Source organism: Diorhabda carinulata, chromosome 2, assembly GCF_026250575.1.
Source record: "Diorhabda carinulata isolate Delta chromosome 2, icDioCari1.1, whole genome shotgun sequence".
NCBI classification, from domain to species: Eukaryota; Metazoa; Arthropoda; class Insecta; order Coleoptera; family Chrysomelidae; genus Diorhabda; species Diorhabda carinulata.
This window is the reverse complement of record NC_079461.1, coordinates 28,477,132-28,503,889: the sequence shown is the minus strand read 5'-3', so window position 1 is coordinate 28,503,889 and position 26,758 is coordinate 28,477,132. Positions and strand designations below refer to the sequence as shown.

The 26,758-nt window shown below is 32.2% G+C and overlaps 1 protein-coding gene across 18 annotated transcripts in view; it reads right to left on the bottom strand.

The window, feature by feature from the left end:
* Positions 1–1,421: 1,421 nt before the first annotated feature.
* The window catches only part of LOC130890976 (cytoplasmic dynein 1 intermediate chain), a 57,204-nt gene continuing 31,867 nt past the window's right edge, over positions 1,422–26,758 (bottom strand). For 9 of the 18 annotated variants that reach the window (XM_057795443.1, XM_057795450.1, XM_057795446.1 and 6 more), the window contains 7 exons: positions 15,267–15,452; positions 11,334–11,487; positions 8,807–9,179; positions 8,547–8,747; positions 8,244–8,435; positions 7,447–7,713; positions 1,422–6,362 (listed from right to left, as the gene is read on the bottom strand). In XM_057795443.1, coding sequence (XP_057651426.1) covers positions 6,201–6,362; positions 7,447–7,713; positions 8,244–8,435; positions 8,547–8,747; positions 8,807–9,179; positions 11,334–11,487; positions 15,267–15,452 — 1,535 coding nt within the window. In that variant the 3' untranslated portion in view covers positions 1,422–6,200. The remainder of the gene's footprint in view (positions 6,363–7,446; positions 7,714–8,243; positions 8,436–8,546; positions 8,748–8,806; positions 9,180–11,333; positions 11,488–15,266; positions 15,453–26,758) is intronic. The other 9 variants (XM_057795447.1, XM_057795455.1, XM_057795449.1 and 6 more) reach the window with 1 other exon arrangement.

Sequence of the window (26,758 nt, the reverse complement as noted above, 5' to 3'; positions counted from 1 at the left end):
TAATAACATTAGTCATATAACAGTTAACAAGCTCCACTGGAGTAAACTTTTCGAGTGAGAACTTTAGTATGAAATGTTGTAGCTTGAAATACTTTTTAAAAAATTAATTTCAAATAATTAATTGGATATATAAGCCAAATGAGCCCAATTTTTGGGAATCAGTCATTCCAGAAACACCTCATGTCCATTTTGGGCCAAAATGAATTAGACATATTAAATTGATGATGAAGGCTAGATAAATTTAAAATTTCAACTTTATAGTTTTATAACAAGTAGTATGTAAAAAACTTTTTTGGTGTACTCAATGTACAAACTTTTGACTTGAAAAAACCAAAAACTGGTTCTTGGTTTATTCAAGTTTTCAATTTTTCCAAAAAATAGTGCCAAAATGTGTACCAATCAAATAAATCAAGGATATCCAAAAAGTCAAAGTCTACATAACCTGACATTCTTGGTAAATTTTATTCAAAATTTTATGACTGGCAAATTATCAATATAAATGACAACAAACTGAATTGAGAAACAAAGTTTGGAAAATGCATGTATAGCATTTTGAAAAAATATTTTTTTAAATATGACAAAATATCTTTTAATCAGTATTTTGAGAAGCAATACATCATTCCATATATTGTCATACTATCGCAAAAATCAGCTTCAACTAGAATTTCGTAACAATTATTATTGCCTCCGAAGTAACTTTTTTATTTCACGGAAGTGAATTTCGAAAGGTCATTGTTCTTGTTAGTTAGAAAAGCGAAATATCTTCTTTAAAAGGAAATCGGATACTGAGAACTACGAATCGGAAAATGGAAAAATATCAGATCAATAGCCGTTTATATTTTTAAATATAAAGATAAAATTTTATTTTGGTGGAATTAGCTTACCAAATTATTGTAGGAACATAAAAAAATCACAAAAATATGTGATTTTGAATTATGGACCAGCCGGATTTTTTTTGATTTCTTGAAAATTAATTTTTCGGTTATAAATTGTTTCTCAATTGACCGATTCAAGTGGTGCTAGTTTTATGAAAATAAATAAAACAAACAACAAATAAAAAAATTTTATTAGTTACAATATTTTAATGAAATTAAATTTGGTATATAAAGTATCGAAAAGAAAATGTACATTGCTATTGAATTGTCTCACTATAATGGGAATAAATAATAAAAATGTAACCTAAAATTGTATTTCATTTATATTTATAGTTACATCTATTTCAAATTATGAAGATTTTGGTAGAATTATCTTATAAAACCCTTGGAGAAACAAAAAAATTCAATATATATAATATGAGGTTAAATTATGAATCAACGGGATATTTTTTTGATTACATGAAAATTAATTTTTTTGCATACAAATTGTTTCTCAATTGACCGATTCAACTGGTGCATTTTATAAAAATAAATAAAACAAACAACAAATCAAAAATTTTTATTAGTTACAATGTTTAATAAAATTATATTCGGTAAAAGTATCGAAAAGAAAATGTAAATTGCTATTGAATTGTATCACTATAATGGGAATAAATAATAAAAATGTAACCTAAAATCGTATTTCAATTATATTTATAGTTACACCTCTTTAAAATTATGGAGATTATCTAGACTAACGTCGAACGCATAATTTATAAATGTCAATATTTTTTGCTTATAGTGAATTTCGCCATTCAATTTTCAAGTTTGACAAATTACCGTTAGCAAATGAGAAAAAAAATTATAATATGAAATAGTATAAGCGTATAGAAGTTCCTTAGTAGCGCTAAGCTAACAAAAAAATTTATATGTATACGAAAGCATTTTTTATAAAATAATCACAAACTGAGCCATTTTAACATTAGTTTAGCGGTTTTACAAAAAAAATAATATCATTTTTTTAAGTACGGTTAAAGTTCGATATTTACAAAACTTAATTGTTCCAGATTTAAATTATGTTGATTCCTTTCTTAATGTATACAATATAGAAGAAACATGTAACATATAAATAAAATTTCTTATGTCACATTGAAAAATATAACCACTAATAATCTTGACTGAATTATAATTTCCAAAACAGGAAACTAGTTCTTTTTTAAATGAGGGAAATTTAAATATACACTTTCCATCAATAATCTATATGTTTTGACTATACCTCTCAGCTTGGTCGATAACACAGGTAGATATACACAAGGAAAATATTTCAATTGATTCAATACTTTTAAACTTTCAATTTTTTTTGGTTCACTAAAAAAATGATATTCTCAGTACGTCGAGTTCTATTTGATGAAAAAAATAACTTATAATTGTAAAGACAACTATGAAATAAAAATATGTCAAAATACAAACCAAAGATATTTAGTTAGGAAACTTTAAACCACTCAATATAGAGAGATATAACTGTTTACATTTAAAAGCAATTTTCATAAAAGTATAAATTTGTAATTGTGACGGTACACTACATATAATAAAGTACGCCACTTAGTTAACGACCATTTTGGAAAAAAACGACTCTAATGCCAAAAGGAACTGGCTATGACAATACTGTTTTAAATTTTCTATTTTTAGGTAGTCTTTCAAATTTTACCATCACTGTTGCCTATAAGTTTTTTTATTTGAATAAAGACTTTGCTGTGTTAATTTTTAAAAAAATTATTTTAATAGGAGAGGAAAAGCTAATTAATTTTTATGTTTAACTGGTTTCTCAAATAAATGTGTATAAACTTATTGTATCTTTTATATACTGGCCTAGAGTTCAAATTTTCTGTTTTTCCCATTCTTTATTGACAAATTGATGAATTGATATAATGATAGCTGAATGACTGACTATTGGCATTCGAATGTCGATTTAATTGAAAGTTTTTAGGTTAAGAAAATTATATTTCTGGGCATCCTGAGGAAAAATAAATAGACTTCCAAAAAGGGGTTGACAATAGTTTCATATACAACGCAGAAAAATAAATGTGTAGTTTTTATTTCAACTAGTTATGCAGAATAATGATTACACAAGTCAACAAAAAAATGTTCGCTCTTTGTCCTAAAGTTTATATTATATTTTTCGGTCAAGTATACACAAAAACAAGAAGAAAATATCTTTTTTTGATATTAAGTTTGCTTTTGTGATAGTTATAGAAATAATACTCATTTTCCAAATTTTTTTATAAATTTCAATTATTTATAATACATTTATTAATACTGCGAGATCAGAGTAGGGTGCCTCAATATGGCACTCGATTTATAAACAACGATCAGATGTTTAGAAAATGTTAAAATGTCAAAATATAATGCTGATGCATTCTGATTCATTTGTGGTCATAAAATATGAACAAGAGACATCTTACGTTCTCTGTGAACTCTACGAAGCATGTTTTGACTGTCCTGTTCGGTATAAAGACAAGTCATGACCTCCTCATGTTGGTTGTGATTATTGTAAAAGATGTTTGGAAGGAGAGCAATTTTTAATTTATCATTAAATCAAATCTTATATACATATCAATTTTTATTTCTCTATTCCAGGTTGGTATCGAAGTGAAAAAAGGTCTATGAATTTTGCAATACCAAGAATCTGTCGAGAACACAAAAACCAGATCCATAACTGCTATTTTTGCATTGTAAATTCGAGTAAAAGACGTAAAGGAAAAAATGCAAAATCTATCGAATATCCATCTCTCTTAATTCTAACAGAAGTAATTTAGATAACGAATTTTCACCTACACCAGAACCACCACAATACCATCTTAACACTACAGAAGATTTTAACGACTTGATAATAGATATGATTATGCCGAAAAATGAAGTAGAGATTTAAGGCTCTCGTTTAAAACAGTGGAATTTATTTACTGATGTTAATATCACAGATCAGCAAACTAGGCATGAAACGTTTTTAACGTTATTTACAAAATAAGATGGACTTTGGTTTTTTTAACGACATAAAAAGTATTTTCGAAGAAATTGGCATACCTTGTATTCCTAGCGAATGGCGTTTATTCATTGACGGCTCTACATAAAGCTTAAAACCAGTTTTATTACACACCGGAAATAAATTCCTATCTCTTCCAATTTCTCGTTCAGTACATTTAAAAGAAGATGATGAAAGTGTTAAAATTTTGCTTACATAGTAAAGTATCACGATTGGAGATTTCGAAATGACTGGACAACAGAGCGGACATACACTTGCGTTTTGAGAAGAAAACTTAAACTTCTTGGTTAAATTAAATTAAAAATTTTTATTTACGTAAGACTTTATTTGGTCTATTTGCACAAATTTAGTCAATTAAAAAACATAAACACTTTTAGCATTAACGAGATATATTTAGGATTGAAAGAGTGCTGCCCCTAAATGTAGGCAGCACATTATGCAATTTCTTTAAAAATAGGACCCGTTTCCTTAAGTAGCATGTTTTTTATTTAATGGAAAAAAATGAATGGGCATAGAAAAGGTATAGTACGTAACACAAGTTGTAATCCCATTACGCACTCATGAAATTTATGCACTCGCCTCTGCGCGGCTTCGTGCATAAAATTTTTAACTTCGTGAGTAATGGGTTACTTACAACTCTTGTTATATAATATTCTATTTCCTAAGGTATTAGAAGCAAAGGTTAAAGTTGGGGTTTTTCTTGGTCCGCAAATTAGACAAATTGAAGATGAAGAATTTCCAAAGTTACTGAATCGTATTCAAAAAGCAAGTCGGAACAGTTTTAAAGTAGTCGTTTCTGGATTTTTAAGAAACAAAAAAAGTGAAAGCTACGAAAAGTTAGTTGAAGATATGCTAAAAAATGTTAATGCCATGAGCTGCTGGAAGTCAGTGAATATTCATATGCTTCATAACCATTTCGATAAATTTAAAAATATATATGGGAGCGTATTCAGAAGAGCAAGGAGAATGTTTTCATCAGAAAATTATGAACTTCGAAAAGCGTTATCAAGGCCAATACAATGAAAACATGATGGGAGACTTTATATGGAGTTTATTGAGAGAAAGTATTTATAAATATAAAAGAAAAAGTGAACGTGTACACTTATGAAAGTATTTTTTACTTTTTATATTTATTTGTATGGGTCTATCTTCAATTAAACATTAAAACCACAAATTTTGAAAAATATGGTTTAGTTGGTCTTCTAAATACAAAAGCAAACTATTCTCTTTTATATATATATATATTTTATATTTTCGTGTAATTACGAAAAATTACGAAACTATCGAAATTTACATTAGAGTCAAAGTAAAATTTTGTGTTGACACGTGTTATGGTTTAAAATACAACCAAAGGAAGAGTGGATACTATCGACAAATTATGCCCCAATTACTCGGAGAAAAGACTAACAAGATGGCCGAACGTAACTGAGATCAACATGCGGATGTTGTTTACTTCAAGATTGCCAGCAGAAGCTCCTGATTGGAGTAATATTCCTAAAAAAGATTCAATAAAAAAACAGACAATGCCAGATTTAAAAAGCCTTCCCGTAGATGTGGAAGCTTTTCTAAGGATCGTTATCAGAAAAAAGCTGTTGAAGACGTTGAAAAGTCTTCTATATCTTCAGATGCAGTGAAAATTAAACAATACAAAACTGCGTGAAAAGAATTCAGTATTTTTGTATTGGAAACATTCCAAAAAAATATGATTTTTTTTTAAATAAATTAATTACATTTTTTTGTTAATTTATATTTTTTTCGCCTATAAATAAACAATCTTTTTAATAATAGCAAATAGAATCATCATTAAGAGTGAATTGGGAAATGAACAAGAGTTTTACACTGTCCAGAATACGGCTAGCGTATGGTCGTGATACAAAAGCCTGGAAAAAAATAGTTTCACCAAACAGATTAGGGTTGTGAAACTTTTTGTCTTTCAGTCATTTTCTATTCTAATATTGAAAGGTAACAAATAGTTTTTGGATAATTTAAATCTAGATCAATAAACAATCATGACACTTTTAAAGATATTTTGTATAAAAATATTTTTTTAATAAACCCAATTATTTTTTTTTGTAGGAAAAAGATGAACAAAAAATATTAAGCAAATTTATATGTTACATGGAGTATCCCTCCAACAAATATACAATCAATTTATGTTATCATTTAATGATATATATTTAAAATTAGGTTAATTCGAGCAGGGACACTCTATGAATCTTTCCAACAAAATATAATATTTTTTTATACTTGAATAGGCGTTTTAGATATTTGAATAATTAGACTATTTTCATATTCTTATTAGTATTTCATCGAAGTGGAGTCAAAGATAAAGAACTCATGCTACCTAACGATGTATTCGGTACTGACATATTTAATTTTTCCAATTCGTCGTCGACTTGATTATTTCTTAATTCTTGTGTTGTATAAAGAAATTTATTCCATTCATCGTGCCTCGGATGTGCGAAAGTCTAAAAAAAACGAATAAACAAAAATAATCGCAAAATTTTAAGATTACGTAAGATGCAGAGTTTAATGATTATATGGGCTAAAGAAATACAAGAATGGAAGTAAATACCTGTAAAATCAATCTAAAACTCATAACAAGATCAAATTACAAATGAGGTAAGACGCAAAGGTGAGACACAAAAAAGAGTAACGACGTCAAGAAACTAAATTGACAGAGGATGAGCAGATTAAGGTAATACTAGCAAATTGGGAGAATAAATCAATGAAAAAGTAGTAAACATTAAACAAGACCATACTGAGACAAAGAAATATTGGAGGTGAAAATAAAGATCGATATTAGAAAGACGATGCCACTAGTAGTATGAGTTTAATATTGAGAGAGGACAAAGCCAGGATCAACACAGTTGATATGAAGCAACTAAGAAGAACAGCAGGAAAACGAAGTAAGACAAATGGAGGCATGAAGACATAAGACAATAATAAGAGCCACAAAGAGAAAGCAATTGGTTGGTGACATATCTCTAGAATGGAAACAGTGAGATTAACAAGAAAAGTAACGGAAGCAGGAAGTACTATCAAGAGTTGAGAAAAAGTGAATAGACTAAAAAAAGAAGATATAAGATAGAAAGTAAAAGCGCTAATTGAAATGATAAGATCAGCAGCAGATTGGAAGAAATGGATAACACTGGGTACAAGAGGAACGGGAATATTCTTCAAACACGTAAACAGGTAAAATGATGGGAAAATGGAGATTAGTATAAGAAAAGCAATGCCAATAGTAATATATGCAAGTTTGAAATTGCGAAAGAAGATCGAAGCAAAGATTAACACAGTTGAAATGAAGCAACTAAGAAGAGCAGCAGTAAAACGAAGTAAGATAAATGGAGGCATGAGGACATAAGACAGCAATAAGTGCCAAAAAGAGAAAAAAAATTAATTGTTATGGACATATTCTCAGAATGGAAACTGTGATATTAACCCAAACCTAAAGATCAGCAGGAGATGGGAAAAATGGAAACTTAGGTTACAAGAAGGTTCCGCTTACAAATTATTTAATTTTTCTTTGAGTCTAAAGTATAAAATTACCTCTGCTACATCAAAGACCCATATCTTCCCTTGATTATCACCAACTGTAACCTGCAATCCGTTTGGTGTCCAAGATATTTTATTTAAGGCCGGATTTCCTTCTACATTTATACTAGCTGCTGGCACTTCTGTATCTTGATTTAAATTCCACAAATCTAATCGGCCACTTCCGTCAACGGCAGCGAATAAAGCCGGATGCGTCGGGGACCATTTTACATCGAGAACATAATCTCCATTATCTTCAAATGAGTAGATTGGTTTAGAATCCTGAAATTAGAAAAAAAAAATTGCCATATAACAAAAGATAAGAAAAAACTTAAAACTATATCCGCGTTTTGTATTTAATCTGTTGATCTCCTATTTTGTTTCATCTAATAGTTTTGAATTTAAAATTGTTCAAATGAAAATGATTGATTTAGTCGACAGATGACTAACTGCATATTGAGTTTTGAATTTAATTATAATTATTATAAGTATCTAATTACCAAATGGACATTTTCAAATTGTGATTAAGATAAATAAAAATGTGGAAAACAGCTGAGCAGTATTCGAAGAACAAGTATACTTGAATTGACTTTAAACTGAATATTTTTACATATGTAATTTATATGATTGATAAAGTAGAATTTGAACCATTCACAATTTCTCTGTTTCATCCTTCGATTGGTATATCGACCAGGCTTGAAGGACTCAAGGAATCAAGTACCAAACATAATTAATAGAAAATCAATTTCACTTTCTGCTATATAAATGTCAAAACCAATAAAAATAAAATAATTAACTATAAAAGTATTAACCTTAAGGCTCCAAAGTTTAATTGTCCAATCTATTGATGATGTAAGGAACATGTGAGAAAAGTCGATACCTCCTTGAACACCATTTACACTAATTCCAGTAACAGGTCCTTGATGACCATCGTATGTGTCGGTGATACCGGCTTTATTCCCATGTCGGTATGCAGAATATGCTGAACCCTCTTCGCTTCCCACCTAAAAATATATCTATTGTTTTTATCTAGTTTTTCATGAAATTATAATTTTTTATACAATCAAATTAAGATATAGGGAGATATCCCCTCCGCTTAAATCATTTATACTTACCACAAAATTGTTAACGTCCGAATGGGGAAAGTCTAGACAAGTAACTGCAACTGGTTTAGATTGCATTCGATGGAGTTCTAGAATTTCTTGAGGTTGGCCGAGCATATCGAGAGACCACGAACAAAGTCGACCATCAGTAGAAATGCTTATAAGATTATGTGCGTTTTGGGTGCCAACAACGTTCATGCAATATACAGGATGCTAAATAATTACAAATAAATAAATAAAACTATATTAAATTTTGGTTAATGATGACTTACAGTATGTGCTGACGCCGATAATGGCGTTCTTTGTATGGGTGTCCTTTTTTGCACTCTATTGTCCCACAACACTATTTGTCCGGAATAAGTTCCACCTAATATCAAATTGGGATGAAATCTAGCGAACGTGGCTGACAGTACAGCACTTTGACAGTGAAAAACGTACTCTGGTGTAGTTTTCTTAAATTTAGTATTCCAAATAAGAACTACGCCATCCGGATCGTTCGGAGACTCTTCGTTATTATTATAAGCTGCCAGGAGAAGTTCGGGATATTGAGGTGACCAATCCAGTGAGGTAACAGTACGGTTACGTGACCATCGTTCGTCAAAGAAATTTCGATGGAATGAAATACGTTGATGTGATTTTTCGTCCCTATCAATTAAGAACAAGTTTATTATACAACAAAATATATGATGACTGACATTCATATAAAATTAACAAATTTTAAAAAAATGACACAAATTAGAATATTATAGAATAATTATGAAAATAGTTTATAAAGTGAATATAGTAATTTATATTGAATCAGTTTTGAGTCATGTATCCTTTAATATAGTGGTCAAGTTTAATAAAATGGAATAGTTGCGCTGCCATTGTCAAATCCATATGGAGTACTAACTTTCAAAAGACTATGTGCCAAATTTCATGATATTTGGATTAGGTAGTGACAGTCATTTAAATGAAGCTACTTTTGTTATTTTCAAAGCAATTTCGTGTGTTGATTTATCATTGCTTATGGATGAAAAAAATATACTGTACATGCTCAGCAAAGGCTTCAAAAGTGTTATCCTGGACTCCGCTCCATGGAAAAGAACCATTATGATGGTGAACGTTCTTGTCGTCCAATCAAGGTGGTTACTTCAGAAAATACAAAAAAAAGGCAACAAATTTTTTTATCTAATCGTTATTACACCGTTTTGTCATTGAAAAACACGAGAGAATAAATTTGGATGGGATTGAATGATTTCTGCCGCAGCTTGAATTCAAGCTATTAGATCTTGTTCAGATTCGATTATTGTTTCGTACACTAAGGACTTAAATAGCCCCATATGAAAAAATCGATAGGATTTAAGTTAGTTGATCTTAGAGGTCAACAATTGGGCCATCACGACCAATCCATTTATCTCTAAATCGTCTGTTTAATAATTTCTTGCCGCTGAAGTAAAATGAACAGATTTTCCCTTCGTATTGAAACCACAAGTGTTGTCTTACATTTAACGGTACATTCTCCAATAATTCATTCAACATTCAACAAGCGCGTATAAATTTCTCCATTTAATTTATTTGATACAATGTAAGGCCCGATTAAGCAATATCCAACTATACCCACATTTACCGAATATTTATGCTGAAATCCCCTTTCACGAACAAAGTGCGGATTTTCTTCATCCCAAACGTGACCATTTCTAGAGTTGAAAATTCCTTCCCTAGTAAATCTAGCCTCGTCGGTACACAATACATATTTTGGAAAAATTTCAATTTTTACGACAATTTTGTAAATACCAGTTTGAAAATTCCATACGCACCTAAAAAGTTCTAGGTTCTAATGCTTGAATACTGGCCAATTTGTATTAATCATTATTCGAAATTAAATGAATAATTAATTAATTTGTCACGCGTCACTGGTTAAATTTTTCCAAGTTTTGTTTATGTCAAAATATTATTTTATTCAGGAGCATCTTAGTCACCAAATTTGAAAAAAAAAACAGGCCTTTTAAGGGTTCGTTTTCCTATATCAAAATGAATCATTTATTGAGATCTCTCTATGGTAGAGCGTTGTCGGTCGAATATAGAAATACCCTGTATATATAATTACCTGAGAATTCATAAACAGTTATGTCGCGAGATTGCGGGCTCACTCACAAGTAAACAACGAAGCAAAGTGAAGAAAAGGATGTAATAACGTTTAAGATAGAAAAAAAATTGTATCTACATTGTCAAATCTTGAATTTTTCATAATTATCTAGTCGTCGTTGGGTGTCAAATCGAACTTCGGACATTAATTTTACACATTAGCTTTTGATTAAGAACACTAAATTATTAATCAAATTTTACTCCAAATACATAGGGTGTTCTTAATTATGATGGGCCTATAAAGTGGTTGTGTTTCATTTTTTTTAAATTTATGTAAAGATAGAAATTTTGTAAATAGGGTTGAAATAACACTTCACCTAATTTATTATAATTTTATAATTTTTTTGTTCGAATCTTAGCACTAAGAAACAGTTTTAAGGATAAGGAATAACAAGCATTTCATGAAATTACATCTCGTAGGGGTTGCTAATTTCACACTATTATAATGCCGGAGTTTTGAAAAATTACTAATAGTTAGATCTTTGCCATAGCAAAGTATTTATAAAATTTTACATTTACTAAAATAAAATAAAATCAACTCAATTTTTACACCACTATGAGTGATGTGGTTTAAAAGGAGTTGGATGAGAAAATAATTTTATGAGGGCAATCAGCTTCTAAATGTCGTCGTACGAATTTAGAAGCATTTTGCTGATTTAAAAGAAAACTTACAGTCCTTCCTCTCCTAAGCTACCAGTATAATCCATATAAATATCCACACTTTCGCACAGAGCTCTCTCCATAATTCGTCCTGTTCTATCGATGAAATGTTGAAATTCTTCGGAGAGAATAATCATCTGTTTTTCCTCTTCACTCAATTCTCGAACTGCGAAAGCAACCAGAGAATTTTGTTACCACATAAGCCATTAAAATACAAAAGTAAACAGAGCACTTAAAATAGCAAAAAATTCAATTCTAACTAGAGATGAGATGGAACAGCTCTAAACTGACAATGCGAACAAAAAGAATTATACGTTAAACATGAGCCTGAAATAATGACAAATTAGAAATCGGCTGGTCCAGATGGAATACCAAGCGAGTTGTTGATACTGGGATACCCCACAAGAAATGTCTATCCGAATATCCAAAACATCTTATAGATTGTTTTGAAACTCAAACTGGACAATATGTGAAATTTATTTCAAGTCTGTATTAAAATCAACGTTTTACACTAAAAATTGGGCAGGAAGAATCTAAAAAAATGGAAATATTGAGAGAATTCACTCAATATTGCATATTATCGCTTATTTTTATGTAGGGGAGCAAATTATATTGGTGCTGTATCTTGGTTGACATCAGGTATCATGGAAACAGTAGTAATAGCCGGTAGTTTGACGATTTAGACCTGCCTGCACAGCCTGGCCGCACAGCGAAATAAAATTCTCGTGTTTTGCTCTTTAATCGTGCTCTGACCATGCTATGGACAAGATGTCACGTGCTTCGACTGCTGATCGTCAAGCGCGCAGGAATTACTAGAAGTTGACGACATTGATGTAGAGCAGAGATGTCAAACTCAATTTTGCAGATGGCCATATATTAAATTTTGAATTCGTAGGTAGGCCAGATTAAAGAAAAATGAACTGAATTATTATAATATTTTACTAATTAAGATTACTTACTTATAAACATCCATATACTTGAAAGTACGAATATTTAAAACATCCGTAGATGAATCGAATGAAGCTCTAAAAAACATGATTTTTCTTTCTGTGACACATTGCGATCGCGGGGCATTGATACGGCCCAGGAGTCGTATTCTTTGACATTACTGATTTAGAGCAATTAACTACGCTAATGCACAGGACATCTCCTTTATGGGACAAGTTTGATCCAAAGTATTACGATAGAATATTGAAGGCGAGATTGTGGGAGGAAATATATCAACAAATATATTTTACTTGGGAAAATTGGTCGTTGTAAATTATCGAATGATGTAGTACTCATTCTGTAACATTTGAAAAACTTTTTACTGTATTTTCGTAGCTCTTGATATTTTATGTAAAAGAATCCTTTCACGAGTCCCAAGGCCGTAAATGTAAGGATGCTGAAGTAAAAACGTCCCAGCGAAAAAAAGCACCATCAAGAAGATTAGATTTAACACAAAAGTCGAAGAGGTTAATTATACAAAAGTTGCGTCCATATTGACGAGTTTACTATGGTGGTGTCCATTATTTACGTGAGGCGTTCGAGGGAGTGAGGGGGTCTAGCTGAATCTCATCTAATCTTACTTTGGGGAGAGGGAGGTCTCGGAAAATATCATGTAAGTTTTTTTCCGTAAAAACAGTGTAACATTGCGAGAAAAGAGTAATGGTGAAACATGTTTCTTGACTAAAATACGGCCAAATCGTACACAAAAATATTTAACGACAGTTTACTATTCGCATTGCGGGAGTTTTCAGTCTACTCTCTCAGCAATATAATAAATAATAGTCTTGACTAGTCTTAAATAAAAGTATTGATCAAATTATTTTTTTTTCTTTTTAGAATATATCCGAAGCATTTACACTAGAAACATACATTTTAAAAAATCTCACGTGAGATTGTGGAATGGGGAAGAGACAAATCTCACCAGGGGGGAGGGGTTAGGGGTTAAAAAAATGTTTAAAAACGCCTCACGTAATTAATGGACGCCCCCTATCCAAACAATACAACACTCGCCCACTAAGGAAAAGTTACGTAGTATCGTCGTACCCCGCCTATATTTATATTGTTAACACCGATTCAGTAATTCCAGAAGCACAACGAGAGACGAGTGTTGAAATTATTTTAGACGGAGATCTAGCTACATAAAACAGCATCGATTTGGTACACGATCTTTGAGTTCGGAAACCGCTAGATAAAAGTTAGTTCATCACTAAACGGCATTTAAGGCTGCAAATGAAAATGGCAGCCTATTTTCCACGTCGAGAAATATACCGGAAAAACTGATATGATACACGCGTGAAAGTTTTTTCATACAACTGTAGGAACCCCAACTTAGCGCGGTGCAATAGTGCCAGAAATGTACCTGGTTGGAAAACCCCTGCCAAAAGCGACTCAAAATCCATATCGAAAAACCGACAAGGTACACGCGTAAAACTTTTTTCATATTTTCCCGGCCGCGCAATGCGCCAGAAACTCAGTGAGTTTTCATCGTATCAAGGTGATTTTTTTTATTTGAGGTAGCAAAAAGAGATATTTCGAATGGCATATCTACTTTGACATAGTTCGAATTTTTCCGAAGGTTTTCAAACTGTATTTCGGTCAGTATTTAGCCGCTCTTAGATGAGGTCCCTAAAAGCGCATAAACAAATTTTCATTCCTGTACTATATCATTGTTTTTGTATGAATTTTCTGAAGATCGATTTCTAGCATTACTACCCCGCTCTAAGTTAAGGTCCCCCAAATAATATGAAAAAAGTTTTACGCGTGTACCTTATCGGTTTTTTGGTATGGATTTACCGGAACTTTGAGTCGTATCTGGCGGGGGTTTTGCAACCAGATACTTTTCTGGCCCTATTGCACCACTCTAAGTTGAGGTTCTTACAATTGTATGAAAGAACTTTCACGTGTGTACCTTATCAGTTTTCCGGCATATTTTTTGTCGTGGAAAATTGGCATTATCATTTGTGGCCAGAAGTACCGTTTGGTGATGAACTAACTTTTACCTAGCGGTTTACCCCAAACGTCGTGTACCAAGTCGATGGTGTTTTATGTCGCCTAGTTCTTGCACTATTATGGGTGGAAAAAAAGCGCGCAGTTATTTAAGGGCCAACAAGAGAAATAATATTAAACGTGTTTAATTATTTAAAAAATAATAAGGGTGAATTGAATACTTGATTAACAGTGAAAAATATATGTCTCACGTTTGTTTGATATTTGAGTTAGGTACCGGAACGAGAAAAACTGATACCAATTCTACCAGTTAACAACGCCAATATTGTTGTTAGAAAGCATCCTATCTTTCAGTATTGATTTGAGGAACTCATGCGAGAACTTGATCACACTGTATTGTGTTTGCTTCCTATATAATCTGAATTTAAATCCGAGAGAACTGTATGTAAAAAATATAGTTAGGTTGAAAGGAATGGATAAAATGTGTAATGAAAAAAATAGAAAATGAATATTTCTAACGAGTAGTACAGACAGACGTTTATTGTCCTAATCGAACGCAAATGCAAGGAGAGGGTTGAACCGTTGCGTAGAGTCGACGGTTTTGCGTCTTATCAGGAATATTGATGTCGACAAAAGGTCGATGAGATCTAATTCAATATTTGTCGAAGCATTAGCCAGGAAAGTAGTTGTTTTCTCATTTCAGAAATGGTAGACCACCAAATTTTGAGTTATTGAAATTCGAAATAACATAAAAAATAATGATTCATAACTAAATTTAAATTATTCATTTAGTCAACGCCACTGATTGCTTGAAAGGCAAGTTTAAGACAATCATAAATTCATTACCTCATCCTAGTTGGCGTGTACTGTACTAATATTTTGTAAAACTGTTGATGATTATAATTTTAGGGTCAAATATGATTTTTTCATGCTACAGACCCGTAAAATTTGTTGTGAATGTACAAATTATAAATTATAATAATTTGAATATTTATTACTTTATTTACTTACTTTCTTTAACTTCCTCTTTACGTTGTTCTTGTTCTAACGCAGTGACGGCTGGTTGAACTTCTTTAACTTGGGGAAGTCCGTGTGGTAATATCCCGGGCGGCAGCTTGCTTCCTCCATATCCTCCAAGATGTGGCGGTAGACTGCTCTCTTCATCCTCGCCTTCTTGCCCATCGTCATACGTCAAAACTGTGGTGAATAATGGGTACGCTCTTTCACACACTCACACACATGCGTACGAACATCAATCGTGCATCACATAATAATCGCATATAGCTATAGTTAGCTGACAAATTTGTGGTTTTTATTCTATTTTCTAAAACAGATTTGTCTGCTTTTCTAAATACGTTCAACAAAAACAAAATACATCTTGCACACGAGCTTAATAGTCAAAGAATGTCAAAATTCTTAAATTATGCTCAGCTTCATACAAAAATTGTGTGTAATTGGCTTTAAATGTTTTTCCAAATGAAGTAATTGATGTAACAGCGTAAGTTCGAAGCATATACCCACAGAGTTATATAACTACGAACTCGGTCCTCGGAGTATAGTATGGCCATAAGCTTCGTGTTCGAACTTCTGTTTGACTCGAGTGATAAACAGATAATAATCGGAAGTTAGGCGAAGCGACGCCGCACAAAGCGAAGTGAAGTTTGTCTCTAACCTATCTTCTTTGATCGACCTAATACAGCCCCCTCAACAGCAAATCGAAAAGAAATTGAAGGCAAATGAGGGATTGGCCGATCCAAGACAAGAAAGTTTGACAGTGCAATATCGAACCAGGTAACTGAAGAAAGGCAAAATTGGACTGGTATATATGAACAGGAAAGAGGACAAAAGTGACTTTAGCGCCGTCTAAGAAGATTAAATGTACGAACTGTATCCCGTGATTTGAAATTATTTGAGAAATTTTTTTGTTTGAATAAAAAAGAAATTTCTGTTGTTTAAGTAATGAAAATTAATAATAATTTAAGGTCTACAGTAACGAGTATTCCTTCCTCTAGAAACACTTTGTAAACAACGAAGAATGCATTGCATCAGATTTTGAATCACACACATTCCTGCACCAGTATGTCGCGAGAGTCTCTAGAATTTCTAGGGGCCGGTAGATGTCTCCTCATCTCATCCCAAATAGGGAGTCTGGACTGCGAGATGGTCAAACAAATTGCGTGATTTGAACCTCGTCAAGATACCGGGTAATTCGTAAAGATTGAGTCGTCTCCAAGAATAACCATAAATGGTACATGGTCATTTAGAACCTCAGAGAGGGACCTGTGCGCAGTCAACGTTCCATTTTCTAAAAAGACTAAGCGTATCTTTCGCCTTGTTGTCACCACATTTTTACACGTCTATTTAAGCCTGTGAGATGGAAAACAATACGCTATTGTTCAGAAAGGTGTTCTCGTGCAAAATTCAACCTGGCAATCCGGTGTGCACAAAAAAAGGCAGTCCAGAAGATCTAGTTCGAGAAGATAAGCCAACAGCATGAAGTCTCCTCCTAACTGCCCACTCACTTATGTTTATATTTCTCACTGCCGTGACCGTTCGGTTTCTCGAAGCACTACAAACGATAAAGCGGTCATCTCTAGCTGTTGTAGTCCTGCCTCGTCCGGTATCAGGTCTTTGCGTGAGTAAATCAGTCTTTATGTACCGCTACTATATTCTTTATACACCAAGCAGTTTCTCGTTGACCGCGGCAACTTCTAAAGCCGCCACAATTCTGGCCGCAATACCAGAATTTGCTCATTGCGATACACCAATAGTGGTTTTTAGGAATTTAGGTGAGGAGCCCTAATTTGTGAAGCTCTTATCAAAACAATTTTGTTGCATTTTGTTTACTTAACAATGAGTTAGGTAATTATGATACAGGAACAAAAAACAATAAAATGAAAATTTCTAAAATAACTTCAAATTACGGGCTGGTCCTTATTTTATGCTCGGTAGTATATAAAACTCTCAAAATATTTTTGAAAATGAGTTAAAATATTAGAAATTGACGTCTTATTCCATATTTGATATTTTACTAACTTTATTGAGTACAAGATTTCTCATTTATTTTTATTTCTCTATCATCGTCAGCTATCTACTTATATACAATTATTAATTACCAGTTCCATTGTATTTTTTATTTGTCTTATTTGAAATTGATATTTATTTTAATGTAATATGCAATCGAATAGTTTATAATACAAAGTAACTGGTATAAAAATCTAGATTCTTTTGTCTTGAATTTTTTTTGTAATTTATAATAAAGCGGATTACGCGGTTATTCTTTCATCAATATCAACATTTTACACTTACACATTCAACAACTAAAATATAAAAAAGCAATCAAGGAATGAATATTTGTGGAGAGGGAAAACGTTCAACAAGCTCGAATCGACAAAAGGCATTCTATAAGTTAATGATATTCGAATTGTTCAAAGCGTAATTAGAATCGAGTCTACGGAATTGCCGATTCAATTTAAACATAAAATTTTTAATCGAGAGTTTCATACAAACACATGCATATCAATATATCGTGTTAAAATAATACCATGCTATAATTAGATTAGTATATATGATGTACTACTCAATCAGTACAAACGAAATGTGTTGATGAATTTTATAGATTTGAATTCACTTATTTTTGTGCATACTTAGGAAGTGTCTAATAAGAGCTATGGATTCTAAATAAATTATTAAAAATGGATTTGCTCTATACACATTTATTTTTAAAAATAGAAATGGGAAGTTGATTATTAGGATTTGCATGCCTTATTTGTTATGTTATAAAAATGATAAATCATAAGATTATATTTAATCTAAAATCTCATCGCTCAATTCTGTATCCAGATTTTCAATTGAAATTATTTTTTTCATTTTTTAAGGAAGAACCGATTGGGCATCGTATCCACAACTCCCTTCAATTCGTTGGGTATTTTGCATCTCTGCAGAGTTGGTTGTACAAGGAATACCTGGCATGACCTAGAGATGGCGATAGTTGCTTGAAAATGCAACTGTATTAGAAAGTATACAATCTTTACAAGTTTGAAGACGTCACGTTGTTTAGTATTTGTCTGGCAGCCAGCAATAGTGATAGTTTTCAGTGAATTTGTGAACACGGAAAAAAAATGGTCATGGCATTATGTGATACAATACTTTTATTTGAAAGGCCTTAATCCAACCAATATAAAAGCTAAGCAGAACTAGATTCTACTTTGGATGAGACTGCTCCTTTGTTATCAACAGTAAAATATTGGATAGCAGAGTTTAAACGAGGCCGTACGATCTGCAAAGACCAGCATAGCAGTGATCGACCAATTAAGATAATGACTGTAGAAATTTTGAAGAAAATCAAGCGGTGAATTATCGTCGACTGAAAGTACGCGAGCTAGCACACATAGTAGGCATTTCAAAAAGTTATGTACATCGCTTATTAACTGATATTTTGGATATGAGAAAGCTGTGTGCAAGATGGGTGCCGCGTTTGCTCACAATGGAACAAAATCAGCGTCGTAAAGATGTTTCCAACAAGTGTGTGGCAATGTTTCATAGATATAAAGCCGATAAAACCGATGAAACATGAACTGAAAAGGCAGAACCGGCTCCAAATAAGGCAAAGACCGTTCCATCTGCAGGCAAGGTCATGGTGACGGTTTTTTGGGATAATTTTTTCGGTGACTATCTTGAAAAAAGAAAAACTATGAACGGCGAGTATTATGCGAAATTATTGCAATGTTTAAGCGAAGAAATCAAGCCGCAATTGGCCAAGAAGAAAGTGTTGTTTCATCAAGGCAATGCTCATACATTCGTTATTGCAATGGCCAAAATTAATGAATTAGAGTTTGAGTTGCTACTTCTTACACCTTATTTGCCAGATTTAGCCCACTAGGATTATTTTCTGTTCCCAGACTTAGCGATTCTTATTATAAAAAGGGTATGGATCTTATTGAACATCGCTAGGAAAAGTGTATAGATCAAAAAGGAGATTATATTGTAAAATAAATATAATTTTTGTTTTTTGTTTGGTGAGTCACGTACTTCTGGGACCATCCTGGAATTGTTCTGGTGGAATTCACCGACGGCTTTTTGACGTTTATGGTGAAACTATGATAAATGATGACAAATGCTTATAATGAAGAATATTATCAAATTCTTATTGTGTGGATGTCGAAAATGTTGATAGAGTAATGCAAAACAAAGTGAACCCCAAATTCTGGATGATGGCGAGTTTTTGCGTTACATTGTGATTAGTGATAAAACGTGGAATATCTATTACTCTCTGGACCAGTGCCGGATTAACACACTAGACCGCGGCCTAGTGCCGCAAACAAAAGTATTAAAATCGATATAAACATTATTTATTAATATGAAATGTGTCTAATGCTTTAATTCTATTATCGGGAAGTTAAGTATACAGTATAATTGCTAGCATTCATCAATTGGTGATTTGGTGTTTATCTATAAGAAATTCCAACCATTCACTTGTTGAAATTGAAATTTCAATTTTTCACCTATGGGGCGTAATTAGGAGTATAGCTAAATATTCTGTTATTTCATTACTAAACGGTTAAAATTAACAAATGAACAGTGAGTTTGTAAAGTTATAAGTTACCTAAGAAAAGTTGAGCCGCATTTATCTATAATTAAGTTTCGACTAATTAATTCATTTCTAATAAATGTAACCAGAATTTCTTGACTGTCGACTGACGACGACTGTCAGCTCTCAGTCGTCTCAATCAGTCGCATCCCTTGAGTTATCATGTATTTAAAGTCATCTGCTTTTTGTTTAAATTAAATATTATATCAAAATATATATGGTTAAGGAAGGAGAAAAACAGATAATAGTGATAGAAATGGACAAGGTCCGGAGCTCTCCTCTTTAAATGGGTATAAGGAGAAGAAAAGAAACAGATATTGGAATCAACGTTTTTATTATCAAAAATAATATGATCAAAGTGATTACTTCCATGTTTAGAATCCATATCTTTTGTTTGGGACACTTTGTATTATATATCAAGTGGATAGAATCATTACTATAGAACTTATAAGTATGAGAGTAATTTCGAAACTTTGAGATATTAATGTCGTGAGTTATCAGATTAATATTTAAACTAATTTATTTCTGAAATGTTATTAATAATATATTTCATTATAATGTTTATTATTTGTTATATATTATTATGCCGCATTTGGTGTCGATATACCCATTAAAATGAAAACTTTTATTGAATTATATCCAATAACGACGTTACGAACTGCAAAATAGGTCAAAGAATTTGATTTTTTAAATCCATTATCTGGATAATTATTAAATATCATTACCAATGTAAGTTGATTATTCTCTAATCGAAGGAAAGTATAAATTTAATTTTGTCTTTGCTTTAAGAGGAAAGTTAGACCACTGTAACACAACTTTTAGTTGAAAAATATATACATTTATCTATGTTATTCTCAGAATTTCGAAAACATTAAAATTTCTTCTCGGAATGTACTATTCCATTTACTTATAAGCGCCATTTTCATTTTGCGTATCCCAAAGCAAAATCAAGACAAATTGTATCTACTGTAGATACATACATGTACTGCTTCTATTTTTAGCTACTTTTAGGAATCCGCCGATGATGTTCAAAACATTCGTCGCAAACTTAATACTTTCATAGATTTCTCGTATAGAAGCAAGCTGCCAAACGTTAATTTTGGCCGTATGGTAGAAGCTAGTAATATATTGGTAGCTACTAGAACTACAACTAAACAAAAAATAACAAGAGGAAAATTGAAATAAAGACTAAAAACATGAAATAAAATTCAATTAGAGTAAGTGTCTTCTATTTTCAAATCCATCCTTTTTCTTAAGAATCCATGAATTTTCTAAACCAATGGTCGCCAAACAATCAATGGTGGTTTCGCGGGATAATTTTGGGTAGCTCGCGATGACGCTCAGCGCGTTGGCAGCGCTGAGGGTCTGGGAGCACCGCAGTCTCTGCGAAGAGAGAAGGTGATGCAGTTAAAATATCAGTTAAATGCACAACAGTCAACTTTTTTTAAAAAACACTAGACAAGAACAAAGCAGCTACCGAGGCGTAATTCAGAGGATTTCCAAGGTCATCGCTCGACATAGGAAACCAAACGAAGATGGTGAGTAGATTAAAACTGCATTCTTAGAAGCTGCAGCTGCAGCTGCACTGCTAATACAGTGATGCGAGGAGTTGAAGCTATGAGTTCTGATTTAGTTTTACAGCTTAAAACTGGTTTTGATCGTTGTAGTTATTTTTCCTCACAGCTTTACGAATCAACTGATATAGTTGATAAAACTTAGTGGGCTATTTTTGTAAGAATGAATTTTGAATAACATAAGAGCACATGTATTTCAAAGACGACGTACAGAGAACTAATTGATGAGTTAGAATGCCAGTATGGTGATCTGTTGCTTCATACAGAAGTTCGTTGGCTTAGTAGTTGCAAATGGGAATAAAAAAATTATTAGCTTTGCCAAAATAACCTTCAACCAACAATATATTATTCCTTTTTGTGAAAATTAAGTCAGTCATTTTTCAACAAAACATTTAAATTCGCAATATTAAATCCAGGGATTCAACAGTAAATATTTGTCCGAATTGACACATTTCTATCCAGTTTTTTTTATTACAGTCCATTATAATTATGAATCAAACTTCCCTGATCACAATTATTTCTAAGCAAAAACAAAATTTGAAATATCAATTTCTGAAATAACACATAAACTATGAGATATGATAAATAAAAAATAAGTTTCATGGAAAACTACCTTTGAAAATCAAATTCTTTGTAATATATCATACGATTCTTATGAAATTATACCTCACTGATTAAAAATAACTAGTACCTGTGCAAAACCTCATAGGAATGCTTAATAAACTTTTATGTTAAAAAAATCTGTCGAGCAGATAACAGTTTATTTTAAATATATACAGGGTGTTTCGGGACTTCATTTAAAGAATTCGGGAGTGAGTGGATGACGTAAAATAATATTGTGTCATAAAAATATTCTCATACGAACCTTTCGTTTCAGAGTTTTAGGCCTTCAAAGTTACGAAATCGGAACTTATATTTGAGTAAATTTTCTAAATTATACGCTCAAACAATATGAATTTTTAATGGATGACAATGTATGTCCATGTAGTGTGTTTTACGGAATAAATAATTTTACACTACTATTTGAAGGCCAGGGGCGGCTTATGTCCGATGGTTAACAATCCGTAACTTTTGAAGGAACAATCTAAAGATAGCAAAAATTATTTTTCAACCGATTTTTTAACAAAGAGGTACTCGTTGTTTAGCTCGATAAAATTTATGGTTTAGGAGATGTGTAGATTTTTAGATCGTGGTACATGCCAAGGAAACCATTCGCGACAAAGAGATATCCTGCAGAAAATTATCATAAATTGTAATTTTTTATAATACTTAGCCTCTTTAGTCTAGGAGCCAAGTAAAAATTTAGTCAAATAGTTTTTCTTGAACGATAATTAGTGAGTCGTATCAGAACAGGTTTCCAAACTACCAAAATTTTCCTTAAATTATTTCTGAAGATAAAAGCAACAGACATATCATAAAAGAATCTACGCTTGGAGGATATACGTGTTACGCATGTCTGCAAAGGCCCTTTCATGTTATATATTTGTGAAAGATTTTTTTAATAAGTAGAAAAGAGTTTTCGAAATTTTTTTGTCTTTTGTAAAAAAACACTTCTCATTTCAAATTCTGCAGTGATGACTATTAAAATTACAGTGCGGTATTAATCATTTAAAAAAATAAATAAATTGGACACAAAGTTATACTACCGACACAACAAAACGATTATTAGCTGTAACACGATGAGTTTACAGCTGTTTACAGCTTTTATACCGAAATATCGAGAAATAACAGAAGCGTCAGAAGAAGCATCATTGTAGAAATACAATATTTGCCATACCTATGCTTACTTTTATTCAAGATTAGAAGTGTTTGAAATATGAATTCTCAAACATCGGTATGTTCAAGTTTCCCAAAAAGGGCAATCTCTATCATTAATTTTCAAGAGCAAGTCAAGTTTAGTCACAGTTAAAGAAGGTAACAGTAATTTTTATCATTTTATTGATATATTAAATCTGCATCCCAATATTTTTTAAAATTCTTGTCCCGGTAATGAAAAATGTCCAGTTATTTGTAACCAAGTTTTTATGATAAACAATAAATTGTGTAATCTACTTAACCAAATTTGTTTTTAATTATTTAATTGTAGTTTTATTGTGTATTAACTATTTATACGTAAAATTCCTTTCAAGAGAATATTTATGTCAAAGTACGTTATAAAAAAATTTGACGTAATTCATTTCTCCTAGATAAAAATTAGTAAGCTGATTCTAAATATAATAATAAATAAAATAATCAGTATAGATGCTTATGACTTTTGAAACATCAGCTGCCACTTTTTCCACCAAGATAAAGCTAGCTGACGAAAGTATTAGTTCATAGTTGCACAGAATGACCTTCGACGTATAGGGTGAGCCACAATCTAAAAAAATTTGTATGCGTGGAAAGCTATTTTCGTTAATCGCCTTCATCGAGCTGCAGCTGACTTCCAAGAAACTTTATACAGGGTGACAAATGGGAAGTCTCCTTCTATTCTAGCGTATAAGACTGGGCCTTGGTAGGTATTTTCTAGAAAGTTGCCAGTTTCTATTGAGACTCCGTAAAGAGCAGTACTTGTACTTTAAAATGAGTAACCTCAAGAACAAAGAAAAGGTGTACATCATCAAGTGTACCAAGTTTGGAAGTGAAAGAGTAGTCAGTGAAAATACTCTTAGAAGGTAAGAATAAAAAACTATAATTTGACTTTATGGTTTTACGAAGTTTATGGTGAAGTTTGCACATGCAGGTATAGCCTTCGTATTCACCGGACTTAAATCCGTGTGATTCGTTCTTATGGAGCTTATTGAAATATTAATGTTATGAAAAGAAGCCCAAGACCAAATATGATTTAAGAGGAGCTAATATTTCTTCATCTACAATTGAAGACATTTTTCATAGCTATAAAAAACTACTTGATTCTTGTGCCAGATCAGATGGGGAAGTTAATTGTGTCTGTTGAAAATGTTCAGTGACTCAATGTATGTTTTGATTATTCTTTTCCTTCACCTATCTCAATTATAAGTGATTACTTTAGGCAGCTTTCTATTTGTCACCCGTTACTTAGGGTGTTTCATAAGTAATGTCGATTTTCATTTGTGAAAATTCCTACGCTTCAATTTAAACAGTTGATACTAGTCTCTAATTTATTGACGACGCCGTACGTTTTTATAATAGTATGGAATGGGAGAAATATGTCTCTGGCTCCTAGACTATAATTGTTGCTTTTTTTACATATTAGTAGCTACAAAACGTTTTACAAGTTAAAATATAGATTTAAACGGAAAATGCTTATAGAACATAAAAGTTTACTAACTTGCAGATTCAAGTGATATTATTATTATTATTATTATTGTTGTTTTAAAAGTTTCAACGTTGGTTTGTTCCACAATAAAAATTTATCACTCAAATCTCACATTCCTGTTCTAGAACATAAAATTTACGATCATGCAAAGCCACTTCAAAACTACTATATTTAAAAATGAAAACTACTTGGTACCAATACTGAATAATGTGAGTTCAGGATTAAAGCAGAGAAAATCTCAAAATCCAAAATATAAATTACAAAATATTTAATCAGTTATTACATGTAATCTATAGTTAAGGCGTTCATTAATTAAATTTTGACAAGATATGATACTGTTTAGAACTTATCACCACATCTGCGAGACACTCATTGGACCTTTAATAAACATAAGGGACTGAAATCTAGACATATGAACTATGACTAGTATACGATCAAGAGGGTCGAACGTTAAAATAGGTATCTGAAAAATTTATAAACCAATTATGGCCACCGGGTCTAGCAGCGTGCTCCACGTTGACATACACCAACGCATATATTTTATTTTCAGTAATTTTAAACCAAAGTACTTGTTCGAAAAAATTTTATAACAGTTAAAAGTTGGCTTTTCGTCCTTGATATGCGGGACAAAAGTGGCCTATTCTTTCCCGGGAAGAACTTTCTTTTGTTCCCGATATCGTAGCAACGATTCGTTTATCGAAATGTTTACTCTCGATTATGGTTTGTTTAACACGACATTTAGTATTTATTATCGCGTGAAAATGCAGAATTGAAATGAAAAAATAGTTATTTGTATGCCAAGGACTGAAAGTGCTACTTTGTTGGACGAGTCTGAAAATTGTGAGACGAGCGAAGCAAGGCGAGCAACAGACGAGTCCTACACGCGACGTACACAACATTTTTTAGACGACGCATAGAATGTAACAAGAATTCTATTATATTTTTTCTGGTTAAAGTTTTTAATTTTTTTGCAGTGTACCCTTTGTTTTGTTACTTCGGGAAATTGATGAGTTTTGGATATTTGTTCATGTAAACATCTTGTTTTATTACGAGAGTACTTTTAATCATCGACAATGTTGACCATTAAGTAGAACTTTTCCAGATTTTAGATTTTTCTGACAAATAAGCGAGCACTACGTTTTCCGTTGGGTTTTTCGTACCTTGCACGAGATTTATCCGGCAACGAATTAAGAACGACCGCGTGGCTTTCTTAGGTGAGTTCAGGTGGCGTGGATTCGAGTAACTTTTCATCGCTGATGTTTTATTTTTCATCATCTTTCATTGTTATTCACTAATTTAGAAAAAACTTCGGATAAAACAAATAATTTCAGAAACCTAAAAATTTAAGGTTATGCAAAATCATCGAAGTGAAACTGTCCACTGTCAACATTGAAGTGGCTAGAGTCACATTTAAGGTAGTTTAAGTTGTCTACTCCAGAGCGTCCCGAAAGTGTTTTAGACGATTCTAGTGATAGTGAATTAGAATACGTCAAGGACGGCGAGATAAAAAATAGTACATTACGCACCTAGAGGTGCATTATCTGCCCTTCGGCTCGGATGACAAAAATCGCGGGCGAGAATGTTCTATTTTCCTCTCTAGCTGCGTAATGTACTATTATTTCTTTGGTATTCAAAGCAATCGCTTCGGCAGATGATTTTGTCCAATTTTGAATCATCTTCCAATTGGCATATCAGTGATCATTTTCGGATTTCCAGTGACGATTTATTTTTAGGAATAATCTATTGATTTTAATATTTGGGCCCATTCTTGCCATAAATAATATGACAGGACAATTTTCTTTCAGTACAACTTTCTTCAATCACCTTGGCAAGTTCTAGTGAATAATCAACTCGTTTTGTTACGCAACCTTCGTTGTTTGATTCGATACAAAAAAAAGTCAGTCAAGCACCTCGCCAAGCTAATTCTACCGCGGCTATGTAATAGAATTTCCATTGAATTATCGTTATTTCTACGGATCTTAATGTTGTCAAACTTTCCTTCCGTTTACAGGAATCTGATTGCAGTTTTCGACGTATAGAAACGCGGGTAGCTCGCGCTTGT